Raw genomic sequence first — 27,274 nt, 5'->3', positions numbered from 1 at the left:
ATGAGAAACCCCTATCAACTTTGTGGATGATACAAAACTGGGAGGAGTAGCTGACACTAGGTCTAATGTTTTTAAGTTACAGGAGGGTAGATTTTGTTTGAACATTATGAGGAACTTTCGGACAGTGAGAACGGATGGAGAATGGAATCAGTTGCCTAGGGAGGTGCTGAAATCTCCTTCTTTGGATGTCCTTAAAAAGAGGCTGGACAGCTACCTGATGCTGGAGAACCTGCACTGAGTTGGGGGTTGGACTCAGTGGTCCATGAAGCCCCTTGCAAATCTGTGATTCTATAATTCTGACTATTGTGAGAATTGTGCAGCCTTCCACATACTGTTGTGCTAATTGTACTGTCATCTACATCTACATCATCACCATCATCATCACCATCATCATTTACCCACCTCTCCCAACAACATGTGAGATCCATGGGGAAAGGCAGGTAAGAAATAAACAGAAGTGTGGGGTGAATGGATGGAGGAAAGGGGTATGAGCTTGGAGGAATGGATGGTTTGTGTGTAAGTGCAGGTATGACTGGCTCTTGCCACAGCTGGCATATGGCTCCCAATAAGATTTCCTTGAAGAAACATAAAAAGGGGGAAATGAGATGAAACCAAAACAGAATCTAGCTGCACCTTTAAGGCTGCCTTATTTTTTAGTATGAGCTCTCACAGATATCAACCCACTTGCTCAGATGCAAGGACAGAGTGATATTAAAGCCTTGGGTTATTAAGCATATTCAAAAAGTGGAACAGAATATAATCGAATCCAGAAAGATTCAAACTGTGACCCTTGTCTTGTACCTTCCTAGGGCTGTGTGAGGTGACATGGGTCTTCCAGGTCTTCCTCCCTCTCCTCTTTCTTGTTCTATGCTGCCACAGAATAACATGGCTGCTTCCCTGAGGAAACATGGCCCTTGGTATGTGAGTTGGGAGGGTGACTTTACAGGGTGCAGAGACCGGCCTCTGCCGTCCCCTCCTCACCCACAAAATACTTACGGAATAAGAGGACGGGCCGTGGACGTGCTCCAAAGAGTACTGGCGGCCATACTTGGGCATGGAATGGGCTGAGCTACCATCATTCAACATCAAGGGGCTGTAAGGAAAAGGAAGAGAGCAATGAGGTGCAGATGCCCCAGGAGGTCTCCTCAAGGGAGGGATGGGGGGGGCAGATAGGATATGCCAGGGTCCTGGGGACCACTACATTAAGATACTACATACACCCCCTGCAAAGTGGCAAACTCCCTCTCAGAATGCTGCACAGAAAAGGAAGAAAGGAAGCTGTGGGACGACTGTGGGGTCAGCTCTGATGCTGCGTCCACAGAGGGCACTTCTGGGGGAAAGAATTTCCATGCCGTACAGAGTCCAGGATTGTGCTGGCCACCAGGGAATCCTTTCCCACCTTTCCCCACAGAGTTTCTGGGCCAAAGGATCAAACGCGTATGGCTTGCTGCCCCAGGTGTGTAAACCAGATGCTCTAAGGTCAGACTGGGCAGGACCTCAGGGAAAAGGCTACTGTAGCTTCCTTGGGTTGCACATAAAGAAAATCATGACCGCTCTGAAGCTGGATCAGACTAGAAAGCCTATCCAGTCTAGCACCCTGTTTGCCAGTGGCTACCAAACGTCTCCAGAGTTGGAAACAAACACAACCACACTCTCTTGTCCTTCCCCACAAGCAACTGGTATCAAAAGGTACTCTGCCTCTGATACTAGTAGCATCACCTAGCATTGTGACTAACAGCCTTTGATGAACTTAACCTCCACCAATTCACCTAGTCTTCCTTTACAGCTGCCTTTCACTGGTGGCCATCACCATATCTTGCAGAAGCCAGTTACACTGTTTTAACACTATAGCAGGGATGCAGGAGTACAGACTGGCCCAAAGAACCTGCATTTCTTGTACTAGTCCTTCTCATCATCAGGCCAAAGAAGAGAGCCAACCAACTCAAAGCCTCATAAATCTGAGCAGAAACACAACTGCACAAGGGAGCAGTTGTATGTACAAGAGGGAACAAAAAGAAAACTCCACCGAATACATGCAGCAAGGGATAAACGCAGGCAGGGAAAGGAAAAGCAGGTACAGATAAGAGAACCTACTTGGGGGGGGGGGGGGGGAAGCTTACCAAGGCCATTTACATTTTGGTCAATATGAAGTGACTGGGTTTCCAAGGACATTTACAAGTCTCCAGAAGACATTAGTTTTGTATTTCAATTCCACAGTTTGAGATTGTAAAGTCTGTTTCATAGTGACCACCAAAGGTCTTCTCAGACAAGAGTGAGCCTCAAGGCCTTGCCTACAGTCAGCTTGCCCCCTGAACTGGACTCCAAACAGCACCCAACGCTCCACTTACATCTTTCGTTTCACCCCAAGAATACGGTTGGACTGCACCAAGGAAATCAAGAACTGGATGAGCTGTGGGGAAGAAAGACACAGAGAGAGAAGCCCTATAAACATGATTAACCTTTTGCCCAGGCAACCAAGCTCCCCAAAGCATGCCAGGAAAAGGGACACACACTTCAAATGTGGGGATCCTTCCCTTACCCTCAGTAACAATTCATGCTTAAAAATTCAGGGCTGATATAGACAGCCCTAAAGGGGTGGCCTGACACCGCCGTTTTGATTGCGGGATCGAGATCATGGCAACCATACACCGCAGCCCTGACCTGGCGTTTTTCCAGTCCAAAAAGAAGTGGTGGAAAAAAGCCAACCTTTCCACCACCGCCACCTGAGCTTATTGGTGCTCAGGCAAAGTGCCGTAAAGCCGGCCCACATGTGGGTTGGCAAGTGGCTCCAGGCGGCATCAACGCATGTGTCACGCATACGCCAAGCTGCCAGCAAGGAGGCTTTTATTGCTGGTCTGTACCAGCTCTCAGTTGTGCTAAACTGAAGCCTTTGATCCTAGCCCCACTTATGGAGGGAACTGGTGTTGGTTGCTCAGTTGGCAAAGGGAAGCCACTTTGCACATGCTTGGAAGCTCTCGCACATTTCTTTGCTTCAAGAGGCATTGCAAGATGGCAGCAACATACTTAGCATTTTTAGCTGTCAAGTCAGCTTTGATGTATGGCAACACTACAGACAAAGGATCTCCAAAATCCCTGTTCTTAATAGTCTTGCTTAGCTCTTGCAGACTCAGGGCTGCAGCCATAGCTTCACTGATGAAGCCAATCCACCTGCAGTGCAGCCTTCCTATGGCTCCTCATGGAAGGCTGGCAACTAGAAAAGGAAGAGCCCCACAAGGGGAAAGGGGCACTTACCTTATTGACCACCTTCTGCTGCTGAGCGTGCTTCTGCCGCAAACTGGCCACCTCCCGCCACAGCGCCTCGTTCTCACTGAAAGAAAGGAAGCAGACATTGTGAGCTGGCCAGCAAGACTCCCAGAGACACTGCCAGCCTCCTCCCAGCCGTTACATCAAGTCATGGTAGGTTTTCATTTTTATTCTAGCCTACTTGTACTGACACTTTATTTGTTTGGTAACATTTGTTTAGAAACTGAACCAACAAGGACTGGAAGGATCCATTGTACACAACCACCATGACAACATAATGGCCCACATTCACAAAGGCAACCATGTCCCTCTTAATGCCAGCTGCCAGAAAAAGTGGGGTAGCAAGTAGAGCATAGCAGGATGTCTTCCAGTTCATGCACATGAGCTTCTCAAAAGATATAGGAATCTGGATGCTCCATCAGTTACTGACAGAGAGGCCTCAGTCTGTTCCAGCAGACCCACGTATCTGACAAAACTGAGGAAGTGAGGCTTCAGTGAGAATGTCAGTTAGACTTTCTTTGGGAACAAAATACACAACACAGGAGTCGCCAGCATTAATTTGGATGGACTGGAAATGGAGAATCTCCAGGAGAACTTCATGACCACAAGAGGCATCCTCCACAGAAAGAGAAACCCTCTGAGATGTTATGCAAATGCTGGATTTCGTCACAAGTCTTGCCGATGCAGATGGCAAGATTGAGAGAATCCTGCTGCATTTGTGATCTACATTTGTGGCTTGCAGCACAAGCCAGCCCAGCCCTGTCCATTTACAACAAAAATACTGTTAGTAACCAGCATCCCACAGTCACATACCTTTACCACAGCCCCCTGCACTCACACCAGGGTCACAGTTGCTGGGCATGGTATCCAGCGCAACCTGCATCCCTGAAAGCCTACCAGCACTTCCCAAGTTCTATGGCAGGATGATGTTGAAAGGAAGGCATGTGGCGCTAGAGTTGGCGATCCCTGGGGGACAGGTTTTAAGAGAAGCAGGTGGGCAGGGGATGGAAGTTTATGGATAATCCTGTCCAATGGTGGATAAATAAAACACCCCTAAGTTCATTTCATAACCCCAGCCATGAAACCTTTGAAGCCAAGCCTTATAAACTCTTCACAGTCATTTAATTGCTCTATAAAAACATTGTGTGAAGAAAAGCATCTGAGCCTGGGCTTCTTTTAACTCTTTGCAGGCCTTCTGGAACTGCTGCCCCTTCCCCAGAATCTCCAAAGCCAGAAGAATGGCTGTAAGTGGCCTTTGGCCTCACTGAAATGCAGGAAAGTCATGCTCCACAAAAAAGAGGAGCCTGGAGCAAGCAGCCTTCATGCCCACCTCCCATGCCAAGGCCATGGGAATCTAGGTGGGATTCCCCAGGGATCAGGGGTGATCCAGGCTCAGCCAGGGATCCCATGTCTCCTAGACTAAATGCCACACCACACTGACTCCCAATTGGTTGTTTCTTGTTAACTGCCTTCAACTCGACTTCAACCTATGGAGACCCTATGAATGAGAAACCTCCAAGTCCGCCTGTCTTCAACCACTCTGCTAGCGCTTGCAGATTCATGGCTGCAGCTTCTGACTGAATCCATCCATCTGATATACAGTCATCTTCTTTTCTTACTGCCCTCAGCATTACTAAGCACCATCATCTTTTCTAATGAGTCCTTCCTTCTCATGATATGGCCAAAATGTGACCTCAATCTAGTCATCTTTGCCTCTAGGGAGAGTTTGGGCATGATTTGCTGTAGGATGCATTTATCTCAACCCAAAGCCTCAGAATTCTTTTGGATTATGCTGGACAAGGGATTTCTGGGATGCAATCTCAAAATGTACAGTAAGCTTCCAAAGCTTTGCACAATTCCACCACACAGAACATCAAGACCCCAGGAAAGGAAAAGTTTTGCTGCCCATGCTCACTGGGGCTACTCGGTTCAGGTGTAGATCCTGAGGAGATCACAGGCTCTCACAACCCTCAACATGTCAGTCTTACAACCTTCCTCCTTCCCATCACTAGTCATATTCCTCCATTCTAATAAGCATTTGCTCCTTCCTACCCGGTGGGTCTCAGTTTTGCATCACTGAAACAAGAGAGGCCAATGCTTTGCTGGTGCTCTAGATAGCAGAAAGGCTCATTTCTACTTGCTTAACTCTTTCCTTGTGATTCATATTGGACAAATGATACTTCCCAGCGACTAGAAGCATCTGAGTAAGAAGCTAAAGAACTTGGGGCGCAGATTGCTATTCCATCACTCCTTCCTGTTGAAGGATGTGACCCAGGAAGAGGGAGAAGAATGCAAGAAGTGAACAACTGGCTCTGAAGATGGTGCTTTCAAGAAAGGTCTGACTTCTTGGACCACTGGGGTCTGTGCTTTCTGAAGAGGACCTTCTGGGCAGAGATGGGCTGCACCTCACAGGAACTGGAAGAAATGTGTTTGCTAGGAATCTTGCACACCTGATCAGGAGGGCTTTAACCTGAGTGAAACAGGAGAGGAAGAGTGTGTTCTAGAGGGCAGAGGAACACTAGGTACTGGGAACAAGAGCCTGAGTAATATGGGAGGAACTGGGCCAAGAGTACAAGTGCACACCAGTGGGCAGAAAAACATCATCAGCTGAAGAGGATCTGCTGGAGAGAATGACCTCTATCTAAGAGACATCTTAGGTATCTCTACACTAATGCACAGAGCCTGGCAAATAAACAAGAGGAACTACTTCTTCTTCTGGGAACTGAGCCCTTCCCAGAAGACATCTGGCTCCATCCGGGCCTCTGAGGGAAGAGAAGGTAGGCCAATCCCACCAGGTCTCCGCAATGCCACCGGGCCTTAAGAAACAGAGCCCTCCCTCCAGTCCATCTGTCTTGGTCCAGGCCTCACCATATCTTGCAGAAGCCAGTTACACTGTTTTAACACTATAGCAGGGATGCAGGAGTACAGACTGGCCCAAAGAACCTGCATTTCTTGTACTAGTCCTTCTCATCATCAGGCCAAAGAAGAGAGCCAACCAACTCAAAGCCTCATAAATCTGAGCAGAAACACAACGCCAGGACTTGATCCCTTTCCCACCACCATTCCCTTCCCCTTTTGTGTTGTGTCTTCTTAGACTGTAAGCCTGAGAGCAGGGAACCGTCTAGTTAAAAGATTGTATGTACAGTGCTGTGTAAATTTACAGCGCTATATAAATAAAGCTTAATAATAATAATAATAATAATAATAATAATAATAATAATAATAATAAAGGACTTCTTCACTGTAAGACCAGTTTGACAGTGGAATGGGCTGTCTCCAACTGTGGTGGACTCTCCTTCTTTGGAGTCTTTTAAAAAGGTGCTGGATGGCCATCTCTCAGAGTGCTTTAGCTGCGCATTCCTGACTGGTGCGGGGTTGGATTAGATGACCCTTGGAGTCCCTTCCAACTGTTCATTCTAATTGTGGAAGGAATCAAAGAAAGCCTAGGTGAACAAAAAGGGGCATGAAGTACAGTTTAAAGCCCACAATGCCACTCACGCTTTGCCCGGAGGGGGTGGGGGCTCCTCTTTTTGCAGCCTGAGCTTCCCCTGCCCTCACCCCCCACCGGGCCTGGGACCCCGACCAGCACACCCGCTAAGCATTACAGCCTCCCGCAATGGCTCCTGGTTCCTCCGATCAAGCATGACCAGGCCCTCAGTCAAGGCATTCTTCAGCGGCAGGCTGGAAGCGCTTCCTGGAAGACGAACAGACAGCTGGCGCGGCTGGACCAGCTCCTCTGAGAACTTTGCAGAGCGTTCCCAAAGTAGAAGAGAAGCACAGACCTACTCAGCCAAGTTCCTTTTCCATTCATCTTTAAACAAAAGATTAATGCATACTGCCCCACATTAGGGCCAAAAACCTCCTTTTCCAGCTGCTAAATCTAGATGTTGCTGCAGTGGGGGAAAAGGCATGGGTGCAGGGAGTGGCTATGCCTGGGCTCCAGCATTAAAACCCTCAAGGGACCTGGAGGCTGTTTTAGCAGGATTCAACAATGACCTTCCTCCAGTCTAGCCATAAGCTCCCCAAGGAACAAGATTAAGCTATTAAACAATAGTCCCCTGAGGAGCCCTGCCAAGCCTTCTGAACCTCTCCTTTCGGCCCAGAAAGATCAAACACAGAGAGATCAGAGAGGGGTTTGTTTCACAGCACCTGCAGCATGGCCCTTATCAAACTCAGCTTCATAATGAGGTTGCTGGCAGATCCCTGGGAGGCCAGCCAGGCTGGGAACGGCAAAGACCATGGCATCAGACTGCCCTCTCTGCAGCCTCCCTGCCTAAAGGGAAGAGGCAGCCGCAGAGGGAAAGAGGCGCCGCCATGCTTCGAGATGGGCTCTCTTTGGGATCAGTCTTTCTGGCTTAATCCCACTCTCTTCTCGCAGGAGTAGGGCAGAGTGACTATACACCCATCCACACACAAAGAGTCGTGGGCAGAAATGTGCTACAAAGGGGACAGTGGGGTGTATGGAGAATCAGCAGGCAAGCCACAGCTCTGCATGGAAAGTGCTTTTTCTGAGGCCTCTCTTCTTCCCACCTTCTTTTAAGCAACATGAGCAAACACGAGCAAGCTAATGTTTCAAGGGAAGGTAATAGTGGGGAAGTAATAGTGCCACTCTATTCTGCTTTAGTCAGGCCTCACCTGGAATAATGCTGTGTCCAGTTCTGGGCAACACAAATCAAGAAGGATGTGGAACCAAAACTGGAGCATGTCCAGAGGAGTGCAACCAAAATTGTGAAGGGTCTGGAAACCATGCCTTATGAGGAGAGGTTTAGGGAGCTGGGTATGTTTAGCCTGAAGAAGAGAAAGTTAAGAGGTGATATGATAGCCCTGTTTAAATATTTGAAAGGCTGTCAGAGAATAGGACCCAGAGCAATGGATTCAAACTACAGGAAAAGAGATCCCAGCTCAACATTAGGAGGATCTTCCTGAGAGTAAGGGCTTGTTCAGCAGTGGAACACACTCCTTCCTCAGAGATTGTGGTAGTCTCCTTCCATGGAGGTCTTTAAGCAGAGGCTGGATGGCCATCTGTCAATGGGGATGCTTTGAGGGAGAGTTCCTGCATGGCAGAATGGGGCTGGACTGGCTGGCCCCTTTTGGTCTTTTCCAACTCCATGATTCTGTGATTCTATATTTCAAAACCAGGGTCTTCAAAGGCAGCCCAGTGTAAAAGGCAATGCAGTAGTCTACCCTAGTGTTTTTTTGTTTTGTTTTTTACCACAACAAGGATCATTATGGTCTTTTAGACATTATGGGGATTCAAGGCAGCTCAAGGATAATGGCAGCTAGGCTGCCTCTGGCCAAGAGATGATGCAGCTGACCTTCTGGCCTGAAGCAGGTGGAACAGCACTCTTTGGACACAGCAGCTGCCACAGGACCCACCGTAAAGCCACCCCAAGCAACCCTCTCCCTCCCCATGTAGTAGCCAGCCAACTTCAGACAAGTTCAGGAGAAACAGACCTTCTAGTCCAGGGGCAGGACATGGAGCTGATTCTCCTCAATTTCTCAGAGTCTTCTGAAACCAATGGCCACTGTATTCTCCTGGACCACTCAGTGAGGTGGGCTATGGTACTTCCACTCCTGTTTGTATGGTCACTTCCAGGGGACTAGGCAGCACTGGAAGAGAGGGCCTCAGCAACATGGTGCCTGAACTGTAGGATACCATCTTGCCCCCCCCCCCCCCAAATGCTTTTTAATGGGATATGAAGCTTCTCGGGGAGATTCGAGGAAAGGTGTCATCACTACAGCACTCTGATTCTTCACACCAACTGTATCCAGTGAGCCAGTGCTGGGAATGATCAGTTCTTAGAAACAGTCTAATAATAGGCTGGAGGAAGGCTAATAGATCATAAGAGTTGGAAGAGGCCCCCAGGGGCTATCCAACCACCTTCAGCCATGTAGAAAAACACAGTCAAAAAGCTCTCTGGGACAGATGACCATCCAGCCTCTGTTTGGAAACCTCCAAAGAAGGAGACTCCATGACACCCCAAGGAAGTGTATTCCACTGTCAAACAGCTCTTATAGTCAGAAGTTCTTCCTAATGTTCAGGTGGAATCCCCTTTCTTGTAGTTTGAATCCATTGCTCAGGGTCCTATTCTCTGGAGCAGCAGAAAACAAGCTTGCTCCACCCTCAATATGACATCCCTCAAATATTTAAACAGGGCCATTATATCATCCCTTAGCCCCCTCTTATCCAGGCTAAACATACCCAGCTCCCTATGGCTGGTAGTTTCCAGACCCTTACCTCTTCTGGCCATGCTCCAGCTTGTCCATGACCTTCTTGAAGTGTGATGCCCAGAACTGGACACAGTACTCCAGGTGATGTCTGATAAACAAGACTCCTCCATGGCAGGGGTTAGACTGGATGGCCTTGTGGGCACCTCCAACTCTGTTTTTCTGATTCAAAGGTGCACTCTTGGTAGGCATTTCCCAGGAGTGGAAAGATGGCCTGGAACTGATGCATAAGTTGAGGGTATGCCTGGAAACAGCTTTGTCACTAGTGACCCAAGTGCCTCCAAGTAAATTCTTCCACCGATGGCTGGTTCCCCTTCCAGCCTGGTCACAGTACCTTTGTAAGCTCACCTATTGACTGCTGTAATGCATTCTAGCTTGGGCTACCCATGAAGATAACTCAGAGGCCGTGTAAGGCTGATGCTCAATTATTCACTACTACACAAAGATAGCATCGTAGTGAATCACCTACTTGCTGTGATCTGCTATTTGCTTTCCATTCATCTTCAAGGTACTGCCATGGACCTCTCAGACTGGAGCCCAAGTACCTTGTCAGGGCTCACAGCTGACCATGCAGCAGTTTTGTAGCAGAGGGGGATTCTCATGGTCCCTTTTGCAGGCAGTTCCCAGGGGAGCTAAGCAAGGGTCTTCTCACCTGTGATATCCTCTGTTATGGAACTTCCTGCCAGGAAAAGTACACTGCTAAAAGTATAAGAAAATGAAGTCTGAGAGAGTGCCAAGGAAGACTGGTAAGGCAAAAAGTCCTGTGGCTGAGATGGAGTCCATGAAAAGGCCTCTTGTCTCCCTTCACCCAGGCCTAGACCATACACAAGGCAGCTTTAACCATGATCTAGGTCATTAAATAACCTATATCAACCAGACACAAACATCTGGATCAGAGCTGCTGGCATGGCAGAAAATAAATGTAGTGCAGCTAGAGCTCCAGATGACTTGTCCTGGACAAGTGACTTATGGAAGCTGCTTGCATTTTGCTGTATTCGTTGTCATCTGTGAGCTGGCTTGAGTCTCATTTGTGGAGAAAAGTTATAATCAGCCACAGCCACCTCTTATTATCTTCAATTCTACTATTCTCAGAGATGGCCCCATCCATAATTGAAGCATTTTTAAATATCTCAGCTGACAACACATCTGAATGAGATTCAGTCTGCCAGAGAATAGGCTCACAAAAGTGACACTATGATACTTCACAGATTCCTAACTTTTCGGATAGAATCCACAATACTGATAGCCCCGAACGCCTGCCAGTTATACGGATCCTGTCAGAAAAGAAGTGCCTGAGAGTGGGCCAAGCTCTCTTTTGCCTATTAGAGGAGAATGTGGCTGGTTGTCTTGGCTTTAAACAGGCAAGCTAGGCACCTGGGAGGAGGGAGGTGGGCAAAGGGGCCACAAGGGGCACTGAATTTCCTGGCAATCTCTCAGGTTGCGGCTACTAACATGTGACACATCTGTGCCTCCTCTCTCCCCTCCTAGTAATAAACTAAGGCCCCAAAGGCCCTTAACCTTATACAACAGCATGGCCAATAAAACCAGCTTCAGATGAGCTCCAGCAGTAAGTAAGCTCAAAGCACAGCTGTGCAAGAAGGCGGCGGCGGCGGACTGGGGAGGGGTGAAGGAAGACCGAGAGAGATTTTACACACTGAACGCCTTGCTTGGAGCCCATCAAAGCAACACTGAGACCAATGCTGACGGTTGACTCCAGGCCAGCAGAGTCCCCAGTGACTCTGAGAGCGCATGCAGCAAGACCACAGCCGGCCAGAACAGCTGGAGCCCATGCGGTGCTGTGCGCAGGGAGGCCATAACACGCCACATTACAATAGCCTAATTGAGAGGTCATAAAAGCCTGGCCCACAGTATCTGCCTCAGGCAGGAGAGGCCAGGCAGACTGGTGTCAGAAGGAAGGTGGCCCTTCATGCAGGCTGCAAAATCAGACCGGGCCACTTGCACTGTCCCTTTGGCTACCACCTGCCCAGCCCATGGAACATGAGGAGATTCTCTAGTATTCCCTCCCTTCACAACCCCAAGTAAGAATTAGGGGGACTAGAGCTCCTTTTCAGATCGGAAAGCTTCAGCTACCAACATGCTTGGAAGCTGCAGATGCTCTCAGGTGATGCTGGCAAGAAAGCACCTGAACCTTATGTCTGAAACCTAGAAAAGAGAATAAGCAGGGAGGAAGAAGAGAACTGTCTGGCCGCTTTTCCTGGTGCATGAAAGAGGAAGGCTAGGAGGACTCAGCAGCAACATGGAGCCCATCTTTTGGCTCACAAGGTGGGGCTGGGGCAGGAAGAGTCCAAGAGGCTAGAAGCCAAGAGGTCATCTCCCCATCTCTCTGACTGTCTTGATGGCAGGAAACCTTACTCCTAAGGTACACCTGGGAAGGAAGCCAGGAGGCCTCCACCACAGGGATGGCCTCACCTCCAAGGACAGAGGGGCCTTGGACTGTTGAACCAAAGCAAGAGTTCTCCTTCACAAAGTCTTCCCTCCTCTCTCAGCTGCCTGTGCTGGGGAGGGATTTCTTGTTATCAGGAGCCCTGGTGGTGCAGTGGTTCAATGCTGCCTGTACTGCAGCCACTCACTCAGAACCATAAGGTTGCGAGTTCAAGACCAGCAAAAGGGCTCAAGCTTGACTCAGGCTTGCATCCTTCCGAGGAGGTTGCTAAAATGAGTACCCAGATTGTTGGGGGCAAATTAGCTTATAGTTGTAAACCGCTTAGACACTGCTTAGGTATATAAATGAAGCTTGTTTGTTATGAGACAGTTGTTGTTGATTACTCTTATATTATTATAGTTCATTCATAAAGCACTGTAAGGTGGCACAGTGCTGTACATGCCATACAGTTTCCTACCAAACAAAAGTGGTTGACAGTGCTGGAGTTTCTCTTTTAAAGAGACCAAGCCTGAAGAAGAGTTCTGTGAAATGCAGAGGCCTGTTACTGCCCTGGCACACTTAGCTTTCATCATGAGAGATTTCCAGTCAGACTAACTTGGCAGCTGGGATTTTCTGTCCAACAAAGCACACAAGGCAATAGCCGTGGAAAGAAGAAAGAACGGGTGGGATAAACAGGGTCCAAGTATGCCAGCCCTTACCAAAGGTGAGAAGGACACAACAAGCTTCCCTCTGGAATGAGAGGACAGGACATAAGATACAGCTGGGACAGAGTGGCATTAAATGCCAGCTGTCTGGCAGCTAGAGCAACTCAGGCTCTCCCACAGGAGTATTTCCCTCTGGTGCCTCTGCCTAGTTTGGCCCTCTCTCCTCACCTCTGGGGTGGGAAGAGGTTTTTGTTGTTGTCGTGTGTCTGGAAGTTCATTCTGGCTTCTGCAGATCCTAAGATGACCCTTGTTGTTGTTGTTGTTGTTGTGTGCCTTCAAGTCATTTTGGACTTATGGCAACTCAGAGGTTTCATGGGTTTTCTTGGCTTGCCATTGCCTTCCCCTGAGCCTGAGAGCATGCGGCTTGCTCAAGGTCACCTAGTGTGTCTCATGGCCAAGTGGGGAGTTGAACCCTGGTCTCCAGAGTCATAGTCCAATACTCAAACCACAACACCATGCTCAGATTATCAGCCTATAATAATCAGCCTGCTATGACTCCATCCCAGGGTTTTCTGGGGCTGAGAGTGTGTGACTCATCCAAGGTCAGCCCATGGGTCTCTATGGCCTAGTCGAGTATCAGACCCTTACCTCCAGAGCCATAGTCCAACACTTGAACCACAACACCACACTGGATCTCAGGAAGAGATCATCAGCCTATAAATAGAGGATGGGCAAAATGCTGCCTACAGGCTAGATACAGCACGGTCTTCCAGAAACTCTTGCTCCTAGGCAACCACCTGAGCATCAGAATGGGTGGAAGGCCCAACTATCTCTCCCTGCCCTGGTGCAAAGCAGAAGTGATCGGAAGGCTTCTTGAGGCACAAGTGTCAAGTGTCCTGAATGGGATCACACTTTCCGTGAGGGACTCTGTACGCAGTCTGGGGGTGCTCCTTGACTCGTTACTCCACCTCACATCTCAGGTGGATGCGACGGTCAGGAGCACCTGTTATCAGCTTCGGCTGATACGCCAGCTGCGTCCCTACCTGAGCCGGGGGGACCTAGAAACAGTGGTACACGCTCTGGTAACCTCTCGGTTGGATTTCTGAAATGCGCTCTACATGGGGCAACCCTTGTACCAAACTCGGAAGCTGCAATTAGTGCAGAATATGGCAGCAAGGCTGGTCACTAATACACCTAGGACCAGTCATATAACACCGGTCTTAAAAGACCTACGTTGGCTGCCTATTCGCTTCCGGGCGCAATACAAGGTGTTGGTTATGACCTATAAAGCCCTAAATGGCTTGGGCCCAGAGTACTTGAAGGACCGCCTCTCCCCGTACAATCCGCCCCGCACACTCAGATCCAGTAGGCAGCAGTTGCTAAGAGTTCCAGAGGCTAGATTGGTTAACACCACCAGAAGGGCCTTTTCGACCTCGGCCCCCATCCTCTGGAACGCGCTGCCTATTGAGCTCCGTTCAGCAACCTCCCTGGCCCAATTTAAGAAGGAGCTAAAGACGCTTCTCTTCAGGCAGGCTTATCCCTGAGTCTTGCCTTGAGAGCCCTTCCCCCCCTTTTTGTCAGTTTCCTCCGTTAGTTCCCTTCAGTTAGTCCCCCTGTTAGCCATCTGTGAGCCATCCGGGATCTGGCACAGATTCTTTTATTGTATTTATGGTTTTTAATGATGTTGTTAATGATGTTGTTTTAAAATTGTATTGAGTATTTGTTGTGAACCGCCCTGATGTTTCGAAGGGCGGTATACAAATAAAGTTTATTTATTTTATTTTTATTTAACACTGAGCTTCTTCACTTGTGTCCATGTGCGTGGGGGTCAAGGGTGCAACCCACCAAGGACCAGGAGGAGGGTGAAAATGGCTCCCAGGCCTTTTAAAGATGCCCATCTCCTGGTCTGCACAGCAGATGGACAAACTGCTACCTGGCAGCTTTAAACAAGCCCCCCTCACACACTGTAGTTCTTCACTCTTTGGAGTAGGCTTCATTCCTGGCTTGCCACACACTGCTGAAACCAATACTTTAGTGTTCAAAAGCACAAACGGAAGGGCAAAGAGAGGGACCCCCCAAACTACCCCCAGAGCTGCCTGTGAAGGCGCCCCCTCCTCCCTGTTCCCCTACGGAGGCCTTTCTGAGGCGGGAGGGGGCTGCAGTTTGGCCGTCCGTCTGGCCCTTCCTTGGCTCCATTAGTCCCAAGCTCAGCTTTTCTCGGCCACGTTACTGACAGACACAATCTTTTCAGCAAATGTTCCGATGCAAAATATCCCTCTGGTGAGTGTCAAAAGGATAATATATATTGTTGCTTTTGGAACGGCGGAACCATAAAGAGAGCAACATGGGTCAAAATTATTATTTGGTATGATTTAGGGGGGAGGGATTGGAGCAGAAGGTAAACTAATTCTGGGGAAGGACAGCACCGGCAGAAGGCCAGGGAAGGGTGTCTGCTCCGATTTATTTTTACCAGGAGAAACTTTAAACCTTGACGTTCTGTGGGCAACGGGGGCCTTGTAAAAACGGCAGGGCCTTATAAACGCAGTCTGGCCAGGAGGAAGTGCTTGTGATGTCCCAGCGGCAGAGCCTCATGCGCCGAGCCAAGCTAAATGGGAGCCCCCAAAGATGGCGGCGGTGGCCAGGAGGGGGGAGGACACCGATAAACACAGGTGCAGTCACCCCAGCCACCCCCCTTGCCTTCGGCAATCTGTTTAGAATTAAGGCTGCGGATGCACTGCTGCTCCCGGAGGGCCCCGACCCAGCCAAGCCTTGCAAAGGCGGAAGGCCCCAGCCTCCCTTTCTTGCAGAGATGAAAAACTTTGCAAATATCAGTGGAAGCAGAGGAAATAGTACCACTCTATTTTGCCTTGGTCAGGCTTCACCTGGAATAATCCTGCATCCAGTTCTAGGCACCACAATTCAAAAAGGATGTGGATAAGCTGGAGCCTGTCCAGAAGAGGAGGACCAAAATGGTGAATGGTCTGGAAGCCCTAAGAGGAGCGACTTAGGGAACTGAGTATGTTTAGCCTGGAGAAAAGAAGGTTAAGAGTGAACGTTATGGCCATGTTTGAATATTTGAATGTGTGTCACATTGAGGTGCAGCAAGCTTGTTTTCAGCTGCTCCAGAGACTAGGACACAGAGCAATGGATTCCAACTAAACATTAGGAAGACCTAGACCTGATCCCTTCCCCACTGCCATTCCCTTCTCCTTTTGTGTCATGTCTTTTTAGATTGTAAGCCTGAGGGTAGGGCACCATCTAATTAACCATTTGTAAGCCACGCTGAGAGGCTTTGTGGCTGGAGAGTGGGGTAGAAATACCCTAAACAAACAAATAAAGAAGAACTTCTAGGTCTGGAAACTATGCCCTCTGAGGAGCAACTTAGGGAGCTGGGGTATGTTTAGGTTGGAGAAGAGAAGGTTAGGAGGGAACATGATAGCCCTGTTTAAATATTTGAAGTGATGCCAAATTGCAGATGAAGCATGCTTGTTTTCTGCTGCTCCAGAGACCAGGTCACTGAGCAATGCATTCAAACTAAAGGAAAAGAAATTCCACCTCGACATTAGGAAGAACCTCCTGACATTAAGAGCTGTTTCATAGCGGAAGACACAGCTGCCTTGGAGAGTGCGGAGTGGTCTCCTTCTTTGGAAGCTGTTTTGAAACAGAGTTTGTTGAAACGTCCTGTCACAGGAAGGGCTTGGTGGGGGTCTTTTCCACCTCTATCATTCTATGAGTCTCTTTCCCCATCTCCTCCCTCTCTGAGAGCCCCTCCATTGGCACAGCCAACATGCCAAGGAAAACAGGCAGTGTGGGGCATGGTGGGCACACTGCCTGAGAGCCACAGAGAGAGCCCGACATGCCCCTCTGCTCAGGGAAACCAGAAGCGTCTCAAAGAGCCAACTGTCCACCCGCAGGCACAATCCAATTCCATCCACCGGCTTCAAACAGGAAATGATCTGGGACTGAAAAGAAAGGCAAATGTCCTCTGCTGTCAGCTAGTGAAGGTAAATCTTCACAGTCAGGCCTCCCCCCCGGCAGCCAGGAACCAAGAGGAGGGTCTGAAACGAACCCCTCCACTTGGCAGATTTGTTTTTTCTTTCTACGGGAAGGCCAGCAAAATGTATTCTACAACCAAAGGCCATTTTGGCTGTGCTGTTTTCCTGAGGCTAGAGAATAACCCACTATTCCAGATTCCCAAACAGATGACAGAAAAGAGGGTCAAAAGACCAAGGCTTTCATGGCCGGTATCCATAGGTTTTTGTGGGTTTTTTCAGGCTCTGTGGCCATGTTCTAGAAGAGTTTATTCCTGACATTTCACCAGCATCTGTGGCTGGCTCCTTCAGGTCTTTCTCTGAAGATGCCAGCCACAGATGCAGATGAAACATCAGGAATAAACACTTCTGGAACATGGCCACACAGCCCCAAAAACCCACAAAAAACTATAGGGTCAGAAGAGTTTGTATTCAGTGCAACCTGAAGAGTTGAAATTCTAGGGGGATTTTTTTTCAATATCCTCAACAAAGACTCCTGTCTTGAAGTTGTGGATGAAATGTATTTTAAACTGAAATCCATAATAAAGGGTTTTTGGGGCCTCACATAGCCCTTGGGGTGTAATCCTTGCAAGGGCTGCTTTATAGCAGGCACAACGCAAAAGGCTTCTCTGCCATTTTCTCAACCCTGTCCAGCTGTAAGTCCCGGAGGAAGGGGGACCTGAAATCAGGCCTATGGTTTGTTACTCCAGATTTTGATGATACACCAGCTTCCCTGCTGTCCCTGAAGCATTTCAGGATCCGACTGGGAAATATTTGCCTTAAGGGTGACAGGCCCTGTGACGAAAGAGCTCAGGGCAGCTTTTAAAAGGGGAGCTCTCAGGTTTTAAAACCACAAATGTTCCAGACTCTTTTTCTTACAAAAACCCCCCGCATCTCTGAAAGGAAGCTTCTGGCTCACAGCTTCCATTTTTAGGAGGAGTTTGGGATCCAAAACAAACGGAAACACAGGAAGGGGAAATGGAGGCCATAGGAAGGTGGAGCTCCTTGGAAGGCCCAGGGAAGATTTTCCAAAGCAAAAGCCTGCCAAAGCCCACCTGCTCTCACAACGCCAGTCCCAGCCTCATCCTGGCTTCAGAACAATGTGCCAGCTGTTCAAACCATCAAGTCGCCTGTGATGTTCATTTCAACAGGTCCTCAGCCTGTCATCCACATGGCGGATAATACAGTATTCTCTTTTCACCAGGAAGGCTTTGACTACGGCAAGGCTGGATTTGAACTCAAGGCCCCAAAACCCAGCATTCTTACTCACTGAGCCACCTGGGCCTCTTGTGTCAAAGCTATTTCACCTTTCCCTGCTAACATTTCCCTCCTTCAGATCACCAGTGCTCCCCCTCTCTCACACACGCACTACTGTGCACAAGCGAAGTATTTTTCCATACCAGTGCTTTGGAGGATGATCATTTGACTTCTGCCCTCCAATGCTCTGGAGGATGCGCTGGCCTGTTTCTGGACATGGGGCTGGAGGTCTGACAGTAGAGGCATTGTGTTTTCTAATTTCCAGAGTGAAAAATCCAAGTGCAGTTCACAGGTAAGGGACACAGAGATACAGAACATTGAAGCAACTAAATGCTCTGCATCAAATCAATTTTTAGAAATGTGAAGAGAGTATTTTTGCAGCGGGGAACAATTCCATGCAGGGGAAGCCTGGGGAAGGATATTTAAGGAATGAGTGGGTGCTTAGCCAAATTCACAACAGAAGGAAGCCCGGTGCTCAACCCAGGGATGGAGCTAGCACTGAAAGAGATGAAGATCATCTTATGGAGAAAAACAAGCCATCATCACCCGAGTGCAAGACCACTAAGGGAGCAGATATAGGTGAGAAGCGGAGGAGACAGTGGCACCAGAGGGAGAGCAAGCAGGAGCTTCAGGTTCCTTTGAACAGAAGGACAGATGTCAGCTACAGAACTGATTTGGGCTCTCAGCCAGCTCTACAGCGAAGGTTAGGCAGAGCAATGAAGGCTTCAGTCTGTCCATGCTCAGGCCAAACCTCTTTTCCACCTTAAGTTTCCACTGTTCTCCTGTAGTTTGAGTTGCAATGAGGCAGGTGCTCAGCAGACACACAACACTCTGTTGTGATTTGCTGTCTCCTCTGTCACCTGGTACACTTAGGAAGAACCATATAACTGCAAGAGACACCAAGGGACATCCAGTCCAACCCCTTTCTGCCATGCAGGAACTCTCAATCAAAGAACCCCTGACAGATGGCCATCCAGCCTCTATTTAAAATCCTCCAAAGGAGGAGACTCCACTACTCTCCCAGGCAACATATTCCACTGTCAAAGAGCTCTTACTGTCAATAAGTTCCTGCTAACATTTAGGTGGAATCTCTTTTCCTGGAGCTTGCATCCATTGTTCTGAGTCATATTCTCTGGAGCAGCAGAAAACAAGCTTGCTCCATCCTCAATATGACATCCCTTCAAATATTTAAATAGAGTTATCATATCACCTCCTAACCATCTTTTCTCAAGGCTAAACATACCCAGCTCTGTCAGTCTCTCCTAAGAGGCCTTCATGGTGTTACCGAGTTTGGTTTTATATACATTTTGGATGCCAAGCGATCAAAAATCATGACCCCTGACTGACCCATCGCAATCCGCCATTACCCTAAAAGCGAGCCGACCACGTAGCCAGCCTGCCTTGCTGGACTTGGTCATAGAAAAGGGGAGATTTAAACCTTAAGAAACCAGTTCTGGGAGTTGCCCTACCAGTTTTGCAGGCAGCCCAAAGAGATAAGGACAAAAGAAGTAGCCTCTCTCCTAATGAGCAAGTGATTGTATTAACAAACTCTGCCATCTAGATATTTGTCTTCCCCTGAAAAGTGTCAGACCTCTTCTTTGTGTGTCCATTGTGAAAGTTTCAGCTTAGACAAAAGATAGCCATCAAGACCTTTGTTCACCAGGCAGCCATAGCCTGAGGATATGTTTCGCAGTATAAAGAGGACCTAGATTTCTGCCCTCATTGGGCTTGTCCAGCTGAAGTTCCGAACCTCAAAACCTTGCTTGTAGAGCTATTGCTCCAGGCTTGAGTTCTCTGAGCCTTGGGCTCCGCTGAAATCACTTGAGCTAAGCCAATGCTCACTGTCTCTCTCGGGCCTCTAAGTTAGCTTTGCCTGCCGGAACTCAGCTCCCAGCCACCACGCTCACCGCTTGCTTTCCCCATTTCCACGGCCATGTTTCACCATCCTCCACCCCTCACATCTGTCGCTTGGAGAAGACTCCTAAGGTAATCATTCCAACGGTGCCTCTATCCTTTCTCCTTTACTCCCAAACTCTTCTCCCTTCCTTGCTTTAGTATTGAATGTGTGTGTGCGTGTGTGATCCCTTTGGTTGCGTGGCTTTAATAAATGTTTATACTTTAATTGCAACTCATTGGCATTGGAGTCTCTGTTTCTGGGGGTTGGACTAGATGACCTCTGGTATACACACAGGGACACAATCCGCTGTGTGCGTTGTTAGGACACGTCTCTCGTAAATTTGAGCTAATTAAATTCCCCTAATTTGATCCTTCCTAACAATGGTTTCCAGACTCCTTATCATTTTAGTTGCCCTCCTTTGGACATGTTCCACTTTCTCAACAGTCTTCATGAATTGTGGTGCCCAGAACTGGATACAGGATTATTCCAGGTGAGGTCTGACCAAAGCAGAATCTCTCTCTCTCTGGCTTTGCTTCACGAACGAAGATTCAGGAAGAACTCATGATCCCTCGCTTTCTACAAGTGCGCTGATGACTAAAAAGGCCAATCTGAGATAAACAAGTCCGGTTGCAGAAAGTCTCCTTGTGTGATGTTTCCGGGTTGTGGTTCTTTCTGCGTTGTCGTTTCACTTCAAGATTCGTTCGGCATGAGCTTTCAAAAAAGGCTGCAGCATTGTGGATAGTGTGTCTCCATGCCTCCTGATGCGAGGCCAGGGCGGACCATTGTTGGTGATCAATTTGGCCAAGCCTGAGATGTTGTTTCAAGGAGTCCTTGTATCTCTTCTTTAGGGCGCCCCTCTTACACTCTTGACCCGTGGCGAGTTCACCGTAGAATACTATTTTAGGGAGGCGATGGTCCTCCATCCTAGAAACGTGTCCTGCCCAGCGCAGCTGCGTCCTCAATAGCATGGCCTTAATGCTAGTGATCCCTGCTTGCTCAAGGACAGCAACATTCATCACATAGTCAGTCCAGTGTGTATTTAGAATTGTGCGTAAACAGCGCTGATGAAAGCATTCAAGGAGTCGTAGGTGTTGGTGATAGGTGACCCATGTTTCAGACCCGTAAAGGAGAATAGACAGTACAATGGCTCTATACACACTGATTTTTGTGCTTCGTCTCAAGTGTTTGTTACTCCAGACTCTTTTGTGAAGCCTTCCAAATGCGCTATATGCCTTTGCCAGTCTGTGATCGATCTCTTTATCAATCTTGGCATCTGAGGAGATGATGCTTCCCAGGCAGGTGAACTGCTGGAAGGACTTAAGCACAGATGTGCCTACGGTGATGTGGGGATGGTAGTGTTCTTCCTGAGGTGAGGCTGGTAGAGAACTTCCTTTTTCTTCAGACTGACTGCCAGCCCAAAGAGCTCTGCAGCTGTAGTAAAACAAGATGTTAGGCGCTGCAGAGCTGCTTCCGTATGGGCAACGAGGGCAGCATCGTCAGCAAAAAGCAGCTCACGGACTAGATAGTTGAGAGTCTTAGTGCGGGCCCTCAGGCGGCTTAAATTAAACAGGCTACCATCAGTACGGTAGCGTATGTAAATGCCGTCATCTTCTTCTTTGAGATCTGCCATAGCCCTTTGGAGCATCATGCTGAAGAAGATTGTGAATAGAGTTGGAGCGAGAACACAACCTTGTTTCACACCGTTAGTTATTAGAAAGGGCTCCGAGAGACTTGACCTTGCTGGCCCTCATGTAACAGAGTAATCATTTTGAGGGAGCATCCTCGTCGTTCCAGGATCTGCCACAGACCTTTTCTACTCACAGTGTCAAAGGCTTTGGTGAGTTCAACAAATGTTACATAGAGTCCTTTGTTCTGCTCTCTACATTTCTCTTGCAGTTGTCTAAGGGCAAATGCCATATCTGTAGTGCTCCTATTAGCTATAAAGCCGCACTGGCTTTCAGGAAGAGGTTCTTCTGCAATGGCAGGAACTAATCTGTTCAGGAGTATCCTTGCAAGGATTTTTCCAGCGACGGAGAGCAGTGTTACACCTCGATCGTTTGAGCAATCGGATTTTGCTCCTTTTTTCTTGTACAGGGTGATGATGATGACTGCGTCTGGGAGATCTGATGGCAGTTCGCCTTTTTTCCAGCAACTCACAAGGAGCTCGTGGAGTTTAGCATGGAGTACATGACTTCCGTGTTTCCAAGCTTCAGGTGGAATTCCATCAATCCCGGCTGCCTTGCCATTTTTCATCTGTTGTATGGCTTTAAGGGTCTCTTCCAAAGTGGGAGCTATGTCCAATTCCTTCTTCATCGGTTGTTGTGTCATATGTTGAATAGCTGAGTCTTGGACTACTCAGTTGGCACTAAAGAGGCTTTGGAAATGTTCAGCCCATCGGTTCAGAATGGAAGCTTTATCTGTGATTAGTGTTTGACCATCTGTACTGTATAGGGAGCTTTGGACCTGATATGTAGGTCCAAACACCGCTCTGAGAGCTTCATAAAATCCTCTGGAATCACCCAGATCTGCACAGTGTTGTGTCTTTTCTGCTAAATTGATTCACCACTTGTTCTGGAGTTGACTACATGCAAGGCGAAAGGCTGCTTTTCTGACATGGCAGGATGGCTGGGCAAGGTGTGCCTGGTGAGCAGTTCTCTTCTTTGCCAACAGCTCCTGGATCTCTTGGTTGCTTTCATCAAACCAGTCTTGGTTTTTCTTGAGGGAGAATCCTAAGGATTCTTCCACAGATTGCAGGATGCTGTTTTTGATAAGTTGCCAAAGCGCTGTAGGAAAAGATTCGACAGGATGGTCTTCAAGTTTTGTTTGCAAGTTTGCCTGGAAGTTGTCTCTCATGGCAGCTTGTTGAAGATTGTTGACTTGGAGTTTCCTCTTTAGGATGCCACCCCTCTTAGGTTTAAACTTGAAATGAAGATTTAGTTTGCATCTTATGAGGCGATGATCTGTTTGACATTCTGCACTGGGCATCACCCGAAAGCAGAATAGAGGGGCACTATTACTTCCCTTGATCTAGACACTATACTTCTATCGATGCAACCTAGAATCTCATTGGGCTTTTTAGTTGTTGCATCACACTGTTGACTCATCTCCATCTTGGGGTCTACTCCTAGATCCCTTTCACATGAATTTCAGCAAAAGAAACCTCAAATGTGGGCTGTGGTCAGTGGGTTGCCAGGAATTTCATTTGATGGTTTCAGCAAAGCTGAAAAACTCCAGTGGCACCCTCATACTCCACAGCTCCACTCTCCCAGAACCAAAGCCTCTCCAGCTCCTCAAGTAACACTTATGGGAAAGTAAGAGTATGAGTGTAGGAGAAGCCACCTTTCTCCTCTCCTCCAAGCAATTCATAGCATACTTAAGAACTGGGGAGGCTACAGAACAAAGTTTGGGGTTTTTTCATCTTCCCCTTTCTAGCACACCCAAGTCACGTTCTACACTGACAAATAAAATATTCTGAGAAGAAACCATGCATTAATGTCTTCTGCCAGCAAGGGAGAAGACAGAGATGGAATACAATGCAAAATGCTGCAGCCCTCAGCCAGCAATTATGGAACAGTTTGCTTCCATTTTAATGTCCAAGATTTGGGACGGCAGAGTAAGGTGTGAGAGAATGCCTTGGGCAAGCTGAAGACCTCCTTGCTGTCATGTCTAGAAATCTAGGTTTAAATAAAACAGGAGGTCAGGCTTCTTGGGAGGCCACTTTTATGTGCATCCATCAGCTCTGCAGCACAACTGTGTGGACAGATAGAAGACCTGCAGTCTTGCACTCGGCTCAGCAAAAGTACCTCCTGGCTACCTGAGGAAAACCGCCAGCAACGAAGTCTGGGAAGGATGCCATCTGGCACAAACACACACTCGCCACCAGCAGTGTCCGGTGGTTCAGCACAATCCGACACTGGCCAGCAAAATGGCAAAAGGTAACATCATTTATGGCTACTGCTGGCAATAAAACAGCGGGGCCAGCACTGCCCCAAGAAAGACCAGGAATGGGTGACTGATGAAGACGACTGACTAATCTTCCAGGAAAAGCAGAATCTGCAAGCTTCGGACTTCATGCTGACACCGATATGAGCCATCCTTCACACCTGCATAAGACTCACAACAGCACAACAGTCTGCAGCTACACCCTCTGACTGCAGACCCCTACCTCTTCATTGTTGCTGTTGTCTTCCTTCTAGTTGTTTCCAACTAATGGCGACCCTAAGGTAGACCTGTCACGGGTTTTCTCGGCAAGGTTTGTTCAGAAGGGATTTGTCTTTACCTTCCTCTGCAGCTGAGAGAATGAGACTTGCCCAAGGTCACCCAGAGGACTTCCATGGCTGAGCTAGGAATTGAACCCTGATCTCCAGAGCTGTAGTCCAACATTCAAACCACTACATCATGCTGGCTCCCCTTCACTTTTGTTGTTGTTGCATGCCTTCAAGCCATTTCAGACTTACAGCGACCCCAAGGTTTCATGGGGTTTTCTTGACAAATTTCTTCAAAGGAGGTTTGCCACTGCTATTCTTGGAGGCTGAGAGAGTGTTACTTGCCCAAGTTCACCCAGTGGGTTTACATGGCCGAGAAGGAATCAAACTCTGGTCACCAGCGTTGTAGTACGACACTCAAACCACTATGGCACACTTTTACACATGGGGAAAGAAAGGGTCAGGGACCAGATGGGGATGAAGAAACTGAAACCAAAGAGAGAGGTGGTATTGCTTGTCCACCCATCTGCATCAGAGGCACCCAGCCTGCTCGAGATGAGGCTACACCCCAGCTTAAAGGGTCAGGCTGGCAATCCTGGGGTGTTTTATTAATCCAGCCCTGTCCTTCGAGACTCACATGAGCCCTATAGCTAACTGCCGTTCATCAGCTTTGACTGGCACAGATGGAAACAGCCCAGCCACGTTTACTTGTGGCCCTGGCAGCCCACCCCACATCTGGACAATGGCAATGTGCTGCGTGGAAGGCTGCTTCTAAGAAATGGCAGCTGGCCCAGAGCAGGGCTGCCTGGTTGAGTAACTCAAGTGTGCTTTTCAACACATTATATCTATACCTCTGCAGAGGCAATGGCACCCAGTTCACTGTCAGGCCCACATTAAAGTGCTCACCCTCACCTTTATAGCCCTAAAAAGCTTGGAGCCAGCTTGACAGCCCTGCCTCTAGCTGTGGAGCCTGACTGTTTTGATGTAGGCCGAGACCCTGCAGACAGATTTAAAACAAAACAAAACAAAACAGGGCATCTCATTTTAAAATTCTTTTCAATCCTACTAGCATACTGGATTAATGTTATATTTGTTTTGGGCTGTCCAGAAAACTTCTGCTCTGGGAGTAGTTATAAAAAACAGAATAATAAATAAAAACGGGGACACTTTGCCCACAGCCATGAAATTCTCACCAGCATGCCTCCTGGCACTGTAGGCCATACTACTGAAAACACCTTGAGGGTTTAGTGTTTGTGAATAGTATCTCCATCTAACCCCACCTTAAAAAGCCACTTTCCTCCAGGTGGAAGAGGCACAAACTCTTTCCCAAGCTTCTGCAGGAGAAGTTGTGCAAGGCTATAGTAGAAGTCAAGGCACAGGAGCCAACCACCTGCTTCCCTTTCATCTGTGTTTCATGGGGGAGCCTGCGCACCAGCCTGATGCGCTACAGAGGGGTAGACACATGTGGATGTAAGCCCTCACTCTTATTGAGTATACACAGTTGTGACCTAGTGCTGGCTGAATGCCTGGCTTCAGCGGATTTCACCTTCCAGAAAGTCTGACTGACCCACCCCATTTAAGTCAAATGGGATTTGCAATAACCAAATTAAAGAAATCTCATCCCTCCACCTTGCTTTACAGAGAGGCTTAAAAGACTCTTGCAATGTAAGGGGCATTGAAGGGCAGCATCCCATCTGACAGCCATGTAATGAAAAATGAGAGCAAAAGCATGCCTGACTGGGGTTGGAGGCAAGATAGGATTGCTGGTGAGCTGAGCAACACAGGCTGGGCAGGGGCTGCCCTTCAGGATGCACAAACGTCCATTGTGCCCACTTTACTTCCCACACGATTGAAGAGATAAAGCTAACCTACTTTTTCCTCTTTGCTTTGCTAAAAAAAGCAAAGGAGGGAACATTCTCACTTCCCTCTTTGGGTGATCACATTTGGCTTAGTTGTGCTGGTTGTTAGGCTACTTCCAAGGAGGAAAAAATGCAAGGCACAGCTTGGGCTTCAAACAGGCCAGGCTCAGCAAACACTACCTAGTTCTCCCACCACCCTTCATGACCTTTCTGGCACGGGGGCTCCATCCTGAATGCCTCATCCTCTCCAGCTGTTCTCAGGGTGGGGCCTTGCTAGATCTATTCATCCCAAACTGGATCAAGCTAGGAGCTGTTTAATGTCACACCTGAAAAAACGAAGGTCCCAGCATGTTCTACCTCAGAAGGGAGGTAAGCCAGGCAAGGCCCTACTGGGTAGCATTGTTGTGAAGGATGAGGGACTTGGATGAGACTCATAGGGGCTATACAGACCGACCATTAAGGCCAGCCTGGGGGTGGAGTCAGGGCGTGGCATCCACATAAGGCACAGTTCCACTCCGCCCCCAGGCTGGCATAACGCCGCGTGCCACAACACACAGTGGACAGCATCACGGTGCTCCTCTGGCGCTATGTCTACATGACACAGTGCCAAAGGAGAGCAGAAAAACCGTGGTGCAGGCTGCCATGGCTCCCTTTCTGCAGCACTTTTTGTGGCTCCTTTTTGCTCTGCAGAAAGGCGAGATTGGGGCTGCAGCGTGTGGTTGCCGCACCCCTGATCTGGCTTTAAAAGGGGTGGCTTGTACAGCCCCTTAGTGTAGGCTGTTTCTAAACTGAGTTCTGGCATTTTTAGAAGCTATTTATTCTCGTGGTGTCTGGCTTTTGTGTTCCACATCATGCTGGGTGGCAGGAAAAAGATGGGATAGAACTTTCTCAGGCCTGATCAAAGGAATCAAGACAAAAATCAGGCTAGCCCAGCAGCACTTGGCAAGAAAGTCTGCCAAGGAGTCATTGCAGCCCCTGCAGCAGCACTCAAATGGCCGCCATGGAATCTGCCAGCAGAGGGGGCTCGAGTACAGAGCAAGGGAGACTCATATCCCAGCTAACCCTTTAAACACAGGAGGCCCGGCTTGCCCCAACCCCTGCCAAGGGTGGCATACGTACTGCTTCATGGTGATCAGCTTGGAGTCCATGCTCTCCTGCTTGCCCTTCATCACTTGGACGTCTGTCAACAGCTTGGTCATGCTGTCCTGGCGAACTTTGATGTCTTCACTCTTTATGCTGGACACCTAGAAGCAGGGAGAGACTCATCACTGACCATGACCTGTCACTTCCATGCATCCTTCACTGGAGGCACAGGGCAGTTTCTCTTCTCAATCCAAAAGGGCAGCCTGTGGCCAGGAGAGCTGAAGAACAACACAGGCCCCACTTCTGGGGCACCACAACTCCCCAGGCAGCCCCAAAGGTAAAGGGCAGCAGTGTTAGGATCAATACTGTCTGTCAGCATAGCACACAAACAGGGCATTGCTG

The 27,274-nt window shown here is 48.4% G+C and overlaps 1 protein-coding gene across 3 annotated transcripts in view; it reads right to left on the bottom strand.

Moving 5' to 3' along the window:
• Positions 1-27,274, bottom strand: part of HSF1 (heat shock transcription factor 1) — a 70,575-nt gene that overhangs the window by 25,405 nt on the left and 17,896 nt on the right. For all 3 annotated transcript variants that reach the window (XM_089518170.1, XM_089518171.1, XM_089518172.1), the window contains exons 4-7: positions 26,909-27,033; positions 3,253-3,328; positions 2,349-2,410; positions 997-1,093 (exon numbers count right to left, since the gene is read on the bottom strand). In XM_089518170.1, the coding sequence (XP_089374296.1) occupies positions 997-1,093; positions 2,349-2,410; positions 3,253-3,328; positions 26,909-27,033 (360 nt within the window). The remainder of the gene's footprint in view (positions 1-996; positions 1,094-2,348; positions 2,411-3,252; positions 3,329-26,908; positions 27,034-27,274) is intronic.

Source organism: Sceloporus occidentalis, unplaced genomic scaffold (genome assembly GCF_023333645.1).
Source record: "Sceloporus occidentalis isolate IW3139 unplaced genomic scaffold, rSceOcc1.0.p SCAF_3, whole genome shotgun sequence".
In the NCBI taxonomy this organism is placed as follows: Eukaryota; Metazoa; Chordata; class Lepidosauria; order Squamata; family Phrynosomatidae; genus Sceloporus; species Sceloporus occidentalis.
Note: the sequence above shows the minus strand (reverse complement) of the source record. Positions and strands in the feature narration are given on the sequence as shown.